The sequence below is a fragment of the Cyclospora cayetanensis genome, unplaced genomic scaffold, assembly GCF_002999335.1.
Source record: "Cyclospora cayetanensis isolate NF1_C8 unplaced genomic scaffold, CcayRef3 CcayRef3_contig_29, whole genome shotgun sequence".
NCBI lineage: Eukaryota > Apicomplexa > Conoidasida > Eucoccidiorida > Eimeriidae > Cyclospora > Cyclospora cayetanensis.
Window position 1 is genome coordinate 149,146 of NW_020312247.1, and position 14,381 is coordinate 163,526.

The 14,381-nt window shown below is 55.0% G+C and overlaps 2 protein-coding genes across 2 annotated transcripts; one reads left to right on the forward strand and one right to left on the reverse strand.

Moving 5' to 3' along the window:
* The first annotated feature begins 4,300 nt into the window (after positions 1-4,300).
* On the forward strand, positions 4,301-7,233 carry LOC34618200. The gene is made up of 3 exons (XM_026338646.1): positions 4,301-5,176; positions 5,469-5,591; positions 5,908-7,233. Exons 1-3 carry the CDS (start codon positions 4,301-4,303, stop codon positions 7,231-7,233), a joined length of 2,325 nt encoding a protein of 774 aa, XP_026194431.1.
* A 1,826-nt stretch (positions 7,234-9,059) lies between these two features.
* Positions 9,060-13,866, reverse strand: LOC34618202. Its single transcript, XM_026338647.1, has 7 exons — positions 13,518-13,866; positions 12,613-13,167; positions 12,024-12,495; positions 11,104-11,487; positions 9,836-10,178; positions 9,416-9,607; positions 9,060-9,140 (listed from the first exon to the last, which is right to left on the reverse strand). Exons 1-7 carry the CDS (start codon positions 13,864-13,866, stop codon positions 9,060-9,062), a joined length of 2,376 nt encoding a protein of 791 aa, XP_026194432.1.
* Between the last annotated feature and the right edge of the window lie 515 nt (positions 13,867-14,381).

Genomic DNA, 14,381 nt, shown 5'->3' on the forward strand with positions numbered 1-14,381 from the left:
GCTGGCGGCACAACAGACAAGTAGACGAGGCATTTTAGCATGTGGCCCGTGCTGATGGCTCTCAGGCTAATGTTTAGACTACGATTATTTCCAGCGTTTCGCCGAGGGACCGCAGAAATAGGCGAAATATCAAAGAGGACTCAGTGGAGGTGCAAGACAATGACGAATTGCCAGTATGCTGGTCTTCCAGCGCACCACGTAAAGCTGATTTTTCGTTCAGACGCGTAATTAGCTCTGTAGTGTCCGGAGTGATCACAAAAATGAATGAGAGACTGAGCCGCGGGTGGAGGAGATGCTGAAAAGAGGCTAAGTAAAGGAACCGACTACAGACTTTGAACGTACCTCGGTGTTGGTGATGAAAAAGGATGAGAGGTGTCCCATGCGCATTAGCTGAGAGGCTTCGAGCACAGTTAATGTAACGCAACGATTCGCGATGCCTGGAGAACTGCCTGGACAAGCTATGCGGATCAACAGTCAGCTCGACATTTGAGTTCCTCGATGCTTTCTAATTGATCCCATTCCACACAGACGGAAGACACAAAATGCTGTTTCTCACCCTCACTGCAAAATCGAGTATATCTACATGCCATTTAGGCTTTTTAGTACCACATATGCACTGCAACGTAATGTAATTCGAGACTTCTGTAAACCTAGCGAGAAGCAGCGGTACCCAGTGCGGGTAAAAGAACGCTGCATGGTTTATGGGACGTGGGAAAGTCTTAGCACTATTTTTATGTACTTCATTTTTCTTGTAAAATTGACCCCCATATGTAATGTACCTTACGAAGAGGCATCCAGATATGATGGCCTAAGGGCAGTTCGCTGGTTTGAGTACCTCATGCGGCACGCTGGGAACATCACTAATCTGGTCGCCTGTGCGCTTTCGTGATGCCCCAGCAATTCACTTTATGGAACACAAACCTTCCTGCCTGTGGTGATTTACGGATAGTGTCGCGATTGGGCAAGTTTTATGCTTATGGCGTTCATGTATTCCTTATTTCTGCGGAAATGTACAAGGACAAGGGGGTGATGCATCACCACGTTGAGGATGGCATGCTATGGTTCTTAACAATGCGGGAACTTCGTCGTTTACATATTCCGACTTAGCTCCTCAGTGGTGCTTTGCGCAACGCACTCAATCATGCTCTTTCGGGCCATGTTGGGATTCACACTTCAGGAAAAGGATTCTCACAGTCGTCTTGGTGCCTTCCGATGCATACCGCTGCAGAGGTGATTGCTGTGTCGTGCCTAGATAGCCAGCAGTTGAAGCCTCAAAATTTTTCTGCAGTCCGCCCTTTGCAAGGCCCGTCGGTTACTCTAATACCTCTGAATTAGTCCGACTGTGGATCTTATTGTTGAGCTGTAGGAGATCAAGAGTTAGCATAGCATTTACATCATTAGCGGCGGACTCAGCAACAAATGCCCATTACATCCCTTGCGCCAGCTCCATTACGGCAAAGAAAGTCGCCCAGCAATTCTTAGCTCATGAACGGCATCCAGATGGACTCTGGGAAACTATTATCACGGATAGGGATCCGAATTTCGGTAGTGCGGTGTGAACTGCCTTATTTGCCCGACCACGTATTGACCGAAACTTGACCAGTGCTTATCATTCTGAGGCACTGGGGCAGAGAGAGGGCAAAAACCGCACTATTCCGCAGTCTATCTACTTAAAAATAATAGATTGACTCACCCTATTTCCTTGTGCTGAGTGGTCGTATTATACGTCAGTACGTCGGTAAGCCATGAGTCTCCTGCAAGCCTGTTCTACCAGGGGAAATCCTTTCTTATTAGGGCCTGAATCTGCCGGACCGGCGGACTAAGCAACCACCCTTAGGACCAAAGGGTTCAAGGAAAATACTTGCTAGTGCACGCGATGCATGCGAAAAGCTCGAAGGGACAAGCGCAGAATCACGATAGACGGCAGTTTGCTGTATGCTTCGTGCCCAGAGACTAGGCCCTGTTAGATTGGCAGGCTGTACAACATGCACCAGAGAGTAATTAGAAAAAGGCGTTCGCAGCCAGATAGCTTAGACCATCCCTTGCAATTTTCTCACAAATAAAAACTCTTTTCTACTACATCGTTTCCAATAAATGGTGGATGTGTCACAAAACTGTAGTAATTGGTCGCCCATAGAAGAACCAGGACCCCTTGCATTGTTCGCGGACTTTCGTGGGCACACGAATGGCCGGTGTAGAGAGTCAGGAAGCAGCAGGATTGCAGGATTATAGGACTTTTGAGCTGCGAGCAGGCACCAGATGGAGATTTATAGTGAAGTTGTTAGAATACGCCAACCTCCATGGTTGAGGGAAAAGCAGGACTTGGCTTTGCTGCCTGCAGGATAATTTAGAGCCTTGCTCGCTTTACGACAGTAGTTGCCATGGACGGTAGTCCTCGCGTTTATTGGCAATTATCCTTCCATCAAGCACGGTCTGCCTGAAATACATTTCTTCATCTCAGTATTTTATTTAAAGCTGCCAGTTCGTATTGTCGAGGTGCTTTATAAGCTCAGATCTATGCTCAGGCAGTTTCAATGATGCTGTCTCTACATTCTTGCCTTTGCCTCTATTGGAGCTTGGCACCCAAGAGGGGTTTAGTATGCAGGTCACCACGCCAAAAACCATGCATCTAATTTTTTCATTAGGAAGGAATTTACCCCCAACTCAATACAAACCTAATCGAAAACCATTTAGTGTCCTTCAAAAGAGCTTGCATCTTCCTCCGCCTGAGTGCCTCAGAGTTTCCGGCATGCGGCAGAGGGACAACTACGGTGCGCGTAGCTTCACCCTGTATTTACTCGGGATATTAACAGCTAGTTGCATGCAGTACCCAGCACGCGCTTACACAAGATTGTGCCTTTTTATATCGAGCTAGAAGTACACCGCAATAAGTAAGATGTACGAACAGACAATCCAATTAGTCAGTTGTTTGTAATTTTCAGTATTCCATGACAATTGCAGCAGAAGCTTTGAACGGTACTTTGGCCAGCCGCAGCGATGATTCAAAGTATATTCTAATTATCATGGGGCACTGGAACTCCCACATTGAGGAATTAACCATCTTGGTTCAGCTTAAAACCCAAACTACCCTGTCGATTGAAAGCCACCATAACAACCTGTAGGCAAAAGTTCAACCGAGTGACCAGTCAATATCCTTGGCTGGGGAGCAATAACTGCACCAGGTTTTCTACCCACAGCTCGCCCTCTATTCCTGTTACTCTCTGTTCCTAAGCCTTGGTTCTATCTCCTTTCTGCTTCATGCACATTGCACGCTGCGGTATGACCTGACCCACCGTGCTGTGGCTCTCCCCCTATTCCTTATACTTGAGATACTCCCTGATTTCGCGCCTCTCTCCCCCTTTCGGCCTTCTCCAGAGCCCCTAGCTCTATACATAAACACATACAAACATCAATCCACACCAGTAGGAGACCATCACTGTGTTCGGACCTGCATGAAGAGGCTGACGTTATGGGTTTCCAAACGAGTGGGGGCCAAAAAACAATGAACAGCTCCCTGAACGAACGCTTTCTGAGCAAACTCTACATGTGAATGTGCAGACGATCCCCTTCAGGCTCTGGGGTCTTCGAGTCAAGGTGTTCGCAACATCCGCGCGTCCAATCCACTGAATACAGGGTACGTTGCATTCGCCTCCCTGGCCCTTCGAACAGTAGAACAAGGAAGGAATCTGTCAGAAAGCTTGCAGGTCGTACCTTGAGGATTGGTGGCCTTTCGTCGTTGGCGACAGCCGCTTTGCACGAGGGAAATCCCTCCTAAGGCACTTGATCGGACAGCCCCCGTGGGCGTACAAAATGGCTCCAGGTGTCCGTCGATTTCAGTGCTTTCTTTTCTACCACGATCACCAGTATTTTTATTTAAAAGACTCAACACAACTCTTAACTTCCGCCTATTTCTACAGAGGAGCCCAAACTCCGGCCATTGAGACATGAGCGCAGACAGCTGGCGGGGCCCCGTTTACCACCACCCTTAGCAGCGTCACAGAAATACAGCACTCCAGGCCAAAACGCAACTCTGGAGACACTACAGCAGAGCAAAAAGCTCATTGCGACAAGCTGCTTGTGCTAGTTTTGCGGCTCCTCCCTTTCTCTGAGGCCGAAGGCGAGGACGCTTCTGGCGAACATGGCGTGCTGGTTCCGCCGGCTTCTGCCGCAGCCCTTGCTGATGGTGGTGGTGTTGCTACTGATAGCATCATCTCAGCGTCAGCGGAGCACGGCCCGGGCAGATGATAGCGCTGCAAATGGCGTTGCATCAGATATCCCACGAGGTCCACCTCCGCAGACAATGATACCCAGCGATGCCTCCTTGCCGCTGCTGCAGACAAAGACCGCCTTTCTGATAGACCTTGAGCCTGTTATTGAATCCCACATAGTCAGCAACCTGTTGCACCAGCTGCTTTTCTCCTTGCGTATCCCCCAGGACCGCGTGAAGCTAAGGGATGAGGCCTTCATGCTGTCCTCGCCTTCCAACCGTCGGCAGGCTGCCTCTTTGGGCCGCTGGCTCGTAGCAGAGGCTGCTACGCTACCGCAGCAAGTTGAATTTATTTTTGTTTGCTCCGCGTACACCCGAATCACCCCAGGCGTTCTGGAGGCCCTTCTCAGAGAGATACTGCACAAGGCGCGGGGAGAGTCTCTCGGTCCATTTATCCTCGGCTGGGGTCTCACTGATCAGAAAAGCACCATCCTTCATCATTTTGAGGCCCCAAATTCTCTAGTGTATCCTCACCTGGATGCAGGGACCCTCTGGTCTCGAGCGGCATTGGATGCCCTTAAAATTGCCGTCCTCGAGACGCCCCCTGCAGTTAGCATCGAGAAAGATTTCGTCTATGAGCTGTTTGTACACTTGAAAAAGACGCAGCAGCTACAGCTGCTTCACTCGGAGCTCTTCTGCCCGGCCGCCCCCCTCGTGGAGGACTATGAAAGGGCTCAAAACGTCTATCCCCCGCCTCACACGCTGCCCAAGAAGCTCGCAGGCTTCGAGGCCTCTGCTGCCGCCAACAATCGAGAGCTATCTTCTGCAGAGTCAACAGCGGCAGCGGCAGGAAGGGCTGTCGCCGATTTGCAACAAAGCTGCGCCGCCTACTCGAGCGGAACCCGCCATGCCCCGGTCCTCTCTCACCAAATGTTTGATGGCCTTATAGACTTCGATGAAGAACTCATTGTAAACGCCGCACACTATGCCCCTAACTTCAACTTTGAAGCGAGCAAACTAACGGCCACTGGGTACTAGGGCGCTGCCTAGCACAGGACTGCATGAGAGAAAGAGGCAGGGAGCCAGGGGTGCAAAGACAGCGGAGCGCGAACGAACGGTTGTAGTAAGCGGGGAGGGGCACTCTAGCGGCATAAAGGCCGCTGTATACATTCGCGTGGCTGTGCAGCAAGCTTTGTGCGTGTCTCTGCTACGTAGTGGGATTTGCTTTTTCTCCCCTGGGGTGTGCCGTGACTGCACGCAGGTACAGCGGGAAAAGCTTGCCGACCGCTTTCCTCCCGATGAGAGGGATATTGAGGGGGGACCCTACCAGAAAGCTTTGGAAGAGTTAGAGAAGACTCGCCCGGCCTTTATTGTGGACCCTCAGGCACGTCTTCTCGCACCTTGTCGTCTTAATAAGCGCAGTATGGAGGGGAAGATTTGCGTCTTCTTCCTACGCTTCCCCCCTTCCTCCGTTAAGCTGTAGTTAAAAGGCCCTCTTCGGGTCGAGTTGCCAGTGTGGTTCCGCCTCTTTGCCTCGTGTTGGAAGGTCGCTCAACCTCTTGTGGCAGCCCTACAGAGGGCTTTGAAACCCTCGCTGTTGAAATGCCTATATGTGTGTGCACGTGTATGCTGTTCTGCATGCAATGGGCATGAGTAGGGATGGGTGTCTTTTTCTGTGGGAGCTGGCTTCTTTGCGTCAGGACCTTATGGTTGCCGTCAAGACACATGGGGGCAATCACGCTACGCGGCTGCCCCTGCTGCGGCGGCTGTGGGCTTCTAAAGAGGCGCTGCTGAAGCAAGCACAACAGCACTTGGGGGAAGACCACCATGCCCATGCTCACATGGTGAAGGAGGAACAGAAGCAGCTAGAGGAGGTCTATGGGGCCCTGTTACTCCGCTTTTTTTCAGACACGGCAGATGCAAAACGGGGGATAGAGGCCCCAGAGATTGCGGGCGCTCCCGCAGGCAAAGCCGGCTTGTGTTTGCGGCTGCAGCACATTTTGAGAGAATTCTTGGGAACCCCTGAGACTCGCCGCTTCCTTGTCGTGACGGACGACGACACGCTTTTAAACTTCAGGCACGCAATGGATCTGTTGTCGCTCACGCTGCAGCCTCCAATTCCGGCAAGGGGCTTCATGGCGAACCTCCTTGCAGATCAGCAAGGGTACAGGGCGTACAGTCCTGCGTATTTGAAGCTTGCGCAGGATATAAGGGCCTACTTGCGTGCTCGCGCCGCCGCTGCTGCCGCCACGGGGCAGACGGCGGAAGGAATGCAGAAGGCAACGCCTGCAAGTGACAGCCGGTACTCGCCCGAGCAGCTCACAGGGGCCTCGTCTGTGTATGGCTGGGGGGGATCCAGGCCGTTGGAGGCGCTGTCTCCGCTGTATCTCGGAGAACGGTATGCATATGGCATCACTGGGGCGAACGAGACTCAGGGATACGAATACGGCACGATGGGGGGATCGATTGCGCTGGACAGGGAGGCCGTGAGGCTGGTGGTGGCTTGCATCGAAAGCGGGAAGTGCACTTGTCCTCCGGATGGAACTGCGGATGACATGCTGCTGGGCATGTGGCTAAAGCAGCTCCGGGTGCCTCTGGTGCATGCTAGGGGCCTGCACCAGGAGAAGCCTGCGGACTATCATCCTTTGCTCGTCGAAGCAGTCACACCCGTCTCCTTCCACAGGATGCAGCAGTCGGTGAACGCTACGAAAAAGCTATTTGCGGACTATGTCAACATTAGCGACCACAGTGCAAGTGTGGGGGCCAGCAGCAGTGGCAAGGCGCTCAGCGCGGAGGAGCTCGTGGAGGTGGATTGGATCGACTACGACTGGCACCACGTTGAAGAGCATCTCTGGCTAGAGCGCGAGGAGCTTCAAGAACTCGAAGAGGATTATAGTCTCCTGCACAAGGGTGTTGGCGATATTTTTAGCCGGAAGGTCACCCGGGGCATCAGGCCGATGACGCCAGAGGAGTTGCTTGAGCACGACGAGCTTGAGGAGCTGTCTGCGTTTCACGACGAGCTCTGACGCTCTATAGCCACACTTTCGCGGGGGATGCGCAGTCAGGGTATAGCTGCTGCAGCTGCGTACAGTGGTCAATTAATGCAGCTTTCACCGACTGGCCAAGCGCTAGTTCGCCGCCTCTGCCGCATTCGACGCGGTGTCTTTGTTGCACCGAGCATTATCTTAGGAATGTTCAAGGCCAGAGAGTACTCTTGAGCTGCGATTCTTTAGAGCTGGGTACTCACGAGAATTCTCACCCACACGATCACAGCAGACCGCTCTGCGGCTCCCGCTACTAGTTTTCTTGATGAAAGGGCTTCGGCCTGTAGTGCAGTGGCTGCCGGTAGAATACGGGCCAGCCGCCGAACTAGGCGTTACTTAGGCAAAAGCCGGCATGTCACCTCAACAAAAAAACGGAGAACAACGGCGTTCAGCCATCGTGTAGACTTAAGATGCCATATTTCTCTCCCTGTACGGGAGAGAGGGTAGCAGCAAGCGTGGGTGGGATTCAGAAAGCTTGCCCTTTTCCCAAGCGTATCCTGCTGCACAAGGAGGGCCTGCAGCAGTTAACGTTTGCTTGAGGGAATGGTGGCAAGGGCACACTGCACTAGCGCGGACCACACGACTTCTCCACTGCCGTGACGTCTCGCCAGCTTCTATGACCAGCCGTGGCTTTCACGTTTGCGGCTTTTGTCGTCTCTCTCCTGCCTTCGAACACAAGAATCCTGGCCCCTCTGAATGGCAGCGAGCGGCGAAACTGACTGACAGCGAGGAGAGCAGCCACCTTCACCCAACAGCTTACGAAAATCTCCACGACGCAGAGGCGACGGAAGGGCAACGGCTATTTCCGCAACCAGTGTATCCATCAGGAATGTTGGTAGCTGTACTAGAAGCAGACACTGATGAGATACCACGACTGCGCTCCAGCCTATGGTCCTCTCCCGAGCTAGAAAGCTGTAAACAACGCAGACAATGCTGTCGCTTTCCGGAGGTTGAATTGAGCACCCCGTGGCCGCAAAAACGGCGAAGCATCACCATCCTGTCATGCATGCGGAATTTGCTGTGGTAGATAGCGGCCCTCCATTCACTGCTAGGTTCGATCATCAGGCGCGAACCCTGCATGGTAGCAGGCGAAGCAGCACTAAGGCTGCCGCCATCTCTGCAGGAAAAGCTCTTAGAAGCCGTGCTCAATGCGGTTCCTGGTGATAACGCGCATGCGAGGCTGTTGCTCCCATGGTTCTTATCTGGAAATCCACCCCCTAGGTTGCTCTTGTGATCCTGCAAAGCCTAAAGGACCTCCTCGCAGGGGGAGTCATCTCTGGGTGGCACCATGGAGGCTCTGTAGCTTTCCATACAAAAGCGTGAGCTGCAGCATGGCGTCAAACGAAGCAAGACACAGAGGCAGCAGGAGCCAAAGCCACGAATGCACACCGTAAAACATCTGACACCCCAGATACGAAAACAGCACGAAAGGCACTCACCACCACGTCGAATCAGGAAGTGTGCGAATGCTGCAGCCGCAGCTGCCATCCTTGAGGGGCCTGCAACTGCTCGCACCGCTACGACTATCACCAACCGTGCGGCTGCTGCTATTAGTGCTGCCGCAGCAGGCGCAGAAAAGGGGGCGCCAGACGCCGCATGCGTCCTTACAACCCATACATGACATCCACCAGGGTAGACTCTGGTGGCTCTGCGGCTTCAGCTGCTGCGCGGAGCTCGCTGCTGCCGCTGTCACCTGCGGCGGCCGGCGAAGGGAGGCGTCAAAGACCTGCAAATGCATCGATGTCGCCAGCAGCAACAGCAGCAGCAGCAGGGGTGCGACAGAAGTCGGTACGGCTCAAGTGGGAGTATCAGGATCGCAATGCAGAGTAGCGGCAGCGAAGCCTACAGCATGGTGGAGCTAGGCGGCACTCCGCTGGGAGTATGCGAAGCTGGAAAGAAGGTCTCATCGAAGTTATAGCTCACATGCACGTGCGGGCGCGGTCCAGCTGTGAGGCCTATTAGGCGAGAGCCGCTGCCATCTGCCGCTGTAGCAGCGGTGCGTATCCAGGCAGCGGCAGCGGCAACAGCAGCATCAGCAACAGAGTGAGCACGCACACACATGGGATATATAAAGATACGCGCAAATTCGAGTGACTTCTGGAAACAGCAACTCTGGCTGCCGGAAGAAGCCGTGCACGCCGTTTGCGATGCATCCTTGACTCACCGAGAGCGTGAAAGCCTGTACTACTGCCGAGGAGCTGCTCTCCCGTCTCAAGGCCGTAAAGCCCGGCCCCCTGGTCGCTGCAGCCGCAGCAGCCACTCCACCTGCGGCTCTGTCTTCCTCTTTCTCTCTCTTTCTCAGCTTGCCGTAGCCCCTTAGGGGCAGGCAGACTGGCACAGCGAGTTGCCGCAAAGACTTTGGGAGGGGAGACAAAAACCCGTCGCCTTTCGAGGAGGGACAAGTTGCAGGGCGTTGAAGTGCAGAGAACACGGAGAGACACGTGGCCACTCACCTGTTGTATAACAAGGTCCCTGAGGCGACGAGGAGCTGCAGCCGTTCCCAGCTTCTCAGGGCGTCTCTTTCTGGAGCCTCGCGCAGCCAGAGCAGCGTGAATTGCCAGCGCATGCCGCGACCCGAGTGAACATTGACGGTATCCTGGGCTGTTGTAAAGCCTCGCGACGGCCTTTTTCGAAGAGACATCGGCAGGGTAGGTGGCTGTTGCTGCTGCAGCGCGGGTAGGGTTCCTGCAGGTGCAAGCACTCCAAAGAGGAGGCTGCCGAGGGAAAGGGACACTGCAATCAACAGCACGGGAGGCTCGCCGTGGAGTGCGTCTGCATCCGTAGCCTTGTGCTCAGGCTTTGGCTGCTGTGGCTCCTTCCTCGGGCTTTGCTGCGGCTGCTGCGAGGCGTGCAGTCGAAAGAGGCGGCGGCACGTGGCTAGCGACACTTCGCGGCAGTCTACACACGACACGCCAGCGCCGCAAAGCCTGCCCGTGCAGCATGCGTCGAAGCAGCAACACACACACACGCGGCGGAATGGTGGGCTGGAGGCCCACAGCGTGCCTGCAAGACTTGTTGCCGCTGCAGGGTGCTGCGTACTAAGGCTTACCCTTCACGCGTCTGGGAGACGGCATGGAAGGCTGCGAGATTCAACCGCAGCTTCGGATTTCGTCTACCCCACATTCGCTGCAACCAGGAGACTCTAGGCCTTCCCGTTCGCGGCCATGCGTGGAGCGGCACACACCGGATTGTTAGAGACCCCTCAAGGCCATAGCAGAGCCACTGATTCTGCAACGACACCACGCATGGAAAATGTCCAGCAAGTCTGTGGATGCCTATATGTATATACATATAGACAAAAGGAGCAACTGCACTGGCGGCAACACGTGGAGCGGTAGACCCCGGGAGAGGCACAAAACAAGCAAGGCAAGAGACACCCATGGGCCCTGCAAGCGCCGTTACACAGATGGAGTATTCAAGAGACAAAATCACGGCCAGAGCGTCTTAAAACTCGCTTAAGACAGCAGAAAAGGCGACGTGAACAACCAAGGAGAGGCGCAGAACAAGAGAAAAGGCGCCCAGGATAAGACCCCATACGGGGGTAGGCTTAGGCATCGGGAGGCAGATAAGGCCTCACTGTAGTGAAGAGAGACACCGAAAAGAAGGGTAAGTATAGGCCGAGGACCTACAGAAAGCGAGGCAGTAGTGACTCCAAAGTCTCCAGTCAGCAGACTGAACGAGCAGCCCAGAAGGAGATGCGGCTGTTCGCTCCAAGCCAAGCATTCGCTCTTAGGAACGCCTCCCTGATGAGGCTCACGGCAGCTGCGGCTGCAGCTGCCGTGTGCCTCTTTACGGCTGGTGCAGACTCTGCAGCCGCGAGGCGGATTGAGGGGCCACACACGTCCCTGAGGCTGAGAGCCCGAGTCCTCTTCTCCAGAGAGATCTGAGAATGTGTCGTCGTCTTCGCTGTTTCGACTGCTCCTGGTGCCCTCGCTGCCGCTGCCATTTCTGCTGTTTTCGCCATCGCTACCTCCACGAGGAGCTCTCCTTGTTGAGCCCATGCTGGCGGTGCTAAGGCCGTCGCTGCTGCGGCCACTGCTGCTTCTGCTTCTGGCTGAGGACGTACTGTCTAAAGGGCCTGGGTGCTGATCATTGTGTGTGGCACCACTGGCACTCTGCTCTGTCCCCATAGAAAAGCGAGGGAGAGCCACGATGTAAGACTGCGAGACGAGGAGAATATAGCCATTGTACGCAGAGCGCAGAAATACGCTTTTCCCGAACCGTTTTTGCCGGCAGCTGTTGTGTCGTTGGGTGTGGTGCTGTTGCTGGTTGCGGCGCTGCTGCTGCACTCCTTGGGCTGTCCCCCTACAAACGGCCACAGGGAGGGCAACAAGGTCCTCAGGCCTCATGAAACAAAGCCGTGAATCGTATCCAACCACAAGGATCTCCTTCACGAGCTTCCGGCAGCAGCTGTTGCTGCCGCCATGCGTGTGGACCGGTATGGCCGCAACGGTGAGGCTGTGAAGGCAACGAAGGGACGGGCAGAGGAGAGTGCCAGGCCTAACAGGATTCCAGCCCAGAAGCTGCAACAGCACGGCGCACAGAAAACCGACGAAGGATGCAGAGATAAACTTTGCTCGACCGGAAGCAGAGCCGCTGCAAGCAAGCAGCCACACTCTCCTCCTTGTGTTGTTGTTTGTCAGTGCTGCTGACGATCCCCCATTGCTTTGTCGGCCAGTCCTGCCTCTGACAGGGTGTGCCGCTAGAGCTGTAGGCGCTGTTCTCGTGTACGATGGATGCTCACTCTATGAGGCTTCCCAACATCTCCAAACGGCAGGATGATCCGCCCAGCCTCTTCGCACAGCTGCGGCTGAGCCCTTACCCACAGTCTCTCTTCGTAGTCTGACTCCAGCACCATGCGTTGTACTTGCTGCTGTGCTAGCCGTTCCTGCCGCTCGACTGAGCTTTGCGACAGCAAACGCGTGAGCCGCAGCGATACATATGCTCTTTCACCTAAAGGCAAGGCGCTGCAGCTGCCCCCGACACTGGCGAGAAGGCCGCCCCCACCAGGCGAAATGCCGTACGACGTAAGCAGTTGCTGCTCCTGCATGGCCGTGCCAGCAGGTGCCCGTCCAGCAGAAGCTACCTCTGCTGCTGGTGTAGGAGCGCCCACGGTGTCAATTGTAGCTGCATTTGCGCTGTTTCGTGCGGCAGCAGCGAGAGCAGCATCAGCACACTGTGCAAAGGCAAGCTGTAAAATGAAGACGCTATTTTCTTGTCGGCGTACGATGAAGCACCAGCTCCCTGAAAACGCACACACGCAAGCGCACGCCCACGGTGAGGCTTTTGAGAGCGTCTAGAATTGCATCCCTGGCTCCGTCAGCTACTACCAGAAAATAAGGAAACGGCGTGCGATTTGACCTCCTCGAGAGATCGTCAGCCAATCAAAGGCGGCATTGTAGTCCCACGTCATGGCACCCAGGCATACGGCAGTAACCGGAGGCGCTGCTGCCTTTGGTGTTGCAGCCGTCGAATGGCCTACAGTTTCTGAGGCCAGAAGCAAACACCTGTTAGCAGAGGCTGCAGTACTGTATGTTTCTGCTGCTGTGCTTGCTGCCACTGTGTCAGCTGCTGCTGTTTCCAGGGGGTGTACCGAGGCTCCTGGAGCGTCTGGCACTCGTGCTGTTGCCCTGGTAAGCGTCTCCGCAGGCCGGTAAGAGCAGCTAGCCATGCGCCTCCAAATATGCCGAAGTCGAAGAAAGAAAGCAGCAAACTGCTGGAGAGTAAGGTCTGGAAGCCTTAGCACTAGATCTGCATCCCCGCAGTAGATTCCAATCTCTTGAGGAGGGGGGCTTATATCCGGAAGGGCAGCTGTCGGGAGGCAATGAGGGCACCGACATAACGAAACATCCAGACGGATCCGCTTTCTCTCAGCTGCTGCAGCGGCGCTTGAGCATGCTGGTTCTGCTGCAGCCTCTCCTGCTCCTGAACGGCCACACACACAGCCAGCGGTAGCTCCTAAACCGGCAGAACGGGGAGGCCCCAGAGCACCGCTCCGCTGCATCCCTGAGACTGTGTGCAGTGCAGCAGCAGCGGCAAAAGCGACAAACGCAGCGCAAGCAGCACAGGAATTTCGGGCACAGAATGCAACAACAAAGAAGTGCCACCACTGCACCAGCGACTGCAACAGGCGGCAAAGACACCCTAAAGCCGCTGCAGGGGCAGCGGCAGCAGACACAGCAGACGCGTGCCCCCGCACCGCGCAGAGGCCCCCCTCAGAGAAGGAGTTGCTTTTTACAGCTGGATGCAGTGTATCGTCGCCATACCGTCGGTGCTGGTAGTGGAGCTCCGGGGGAGGGAGGCGTGTCTCGAAGCGAAGTGTGCGTCTGTAGCATCAGCAAGGAGGAACCGTCTGTCTGCGAGAGAGGGAAGGTGTCGACGCAACGCCTCTTCAAGAGTCTCCTGCAGGAGGCCCCCCGGCTGCCGCTGTTGCTGATGCAGCCAGCGGCAACAACTGCACAAATGCACCAAGTCTCTGGGAGACAGGAAACGGCCCAAAGGGTAGAGCAACGCTGGAGAGCCGAAGAGACGCTCTAAAGAGACTCTGTGCGGTGACCGCTGCTTATCTCCCTCAGGTAGCGCAGGTGCGCGGGGCATCCCTGGGGGGCCCTTCATGGGGAGGACCACCAGGGGGCCCCAAAGGGCCCCTGTGTTTCAGGAGGAGGGGCCCCCTGGCCGGCTAGTGGCCTCTATCGGATTCCTCTGCGCTGTACACCGGATTCAAGGTCTCTCTCTGTAGCCACGAAAGCGCACTGCCTTGACCTCTCTGAAGCCTCCCTGCCAGTAGGTAAAGCCTCTCCCTTAGAACCTGTGGATTGCTCTTTCTTCAAGCGGCCGCTGAATTTGCCTCTGCCCTCCAGCAGCAACACACGAAGACGCCCACGCAATCGAGCGCTTTCATCCGCTAGGTCGCACAAGCACCATGCGCCTGTGCGCGCCTTCTTGGGGTGATGAGCTGTCTACCCGCCTTGCATATATTATAGAACAGCACAGGCCTCTCTCCCGTTAGACACCAGGAGAAGAGTCTCGCATGCGTTCGCGTGCAAATAATAATCGATTTCCCATCTCTAGCGCCGGCCTGATAGGCTGTCCTGCACACAGCCCTAGAGCCCTCCCTTCCCCCTTATCCC

Bases quoted from the DNA above. Each gene is read 5' to 3' on its own strand.
- LOC34618200 (XM_026338646.1), top strand. From the start codon at position 4,301: ATGATACCCAGCGATGCCTCCTTGCCGCTGCTGCAGACAAAGACCGCC. The intron at 5,177-5,468 runs GTAAACGCCGCA...GACTGCACGCAG, and splicing joins ACTTCGATGAAGAACTCATT to GTACAGCGGGAAAAGCTTGC. The intron at 5,592-5,907 runs GCACGTCTTCTC...TCTTTGCGTCAG, and splicing joins CCTTTATTGTGGACCCTCAG to GACCTTATGGTTGCCGTCAA.
- LOC34618202 (XM_026338647.1), bottom strand. From the start codon at position 13,866: ATGAAGGGCCCCCCAGGGATGCCCCGCGCACCTGCGCTACCTGAGGGA. The intron at 12,496-12,612 runs GTCAAATCGCAC...GTGCGTTTTCAG, and splicing joins GCTGACGATCTCTCGAGGAG to GGAGCTGGTGCTTCATCGTA. The intron at 10,179-11,103 runs GCCTCAGGGACG...CTGCACGGGCAG, and splicing joins GAAGAGGACTCGGGCTCTCA to GCTTTGCGGCGCTGGCGTGT.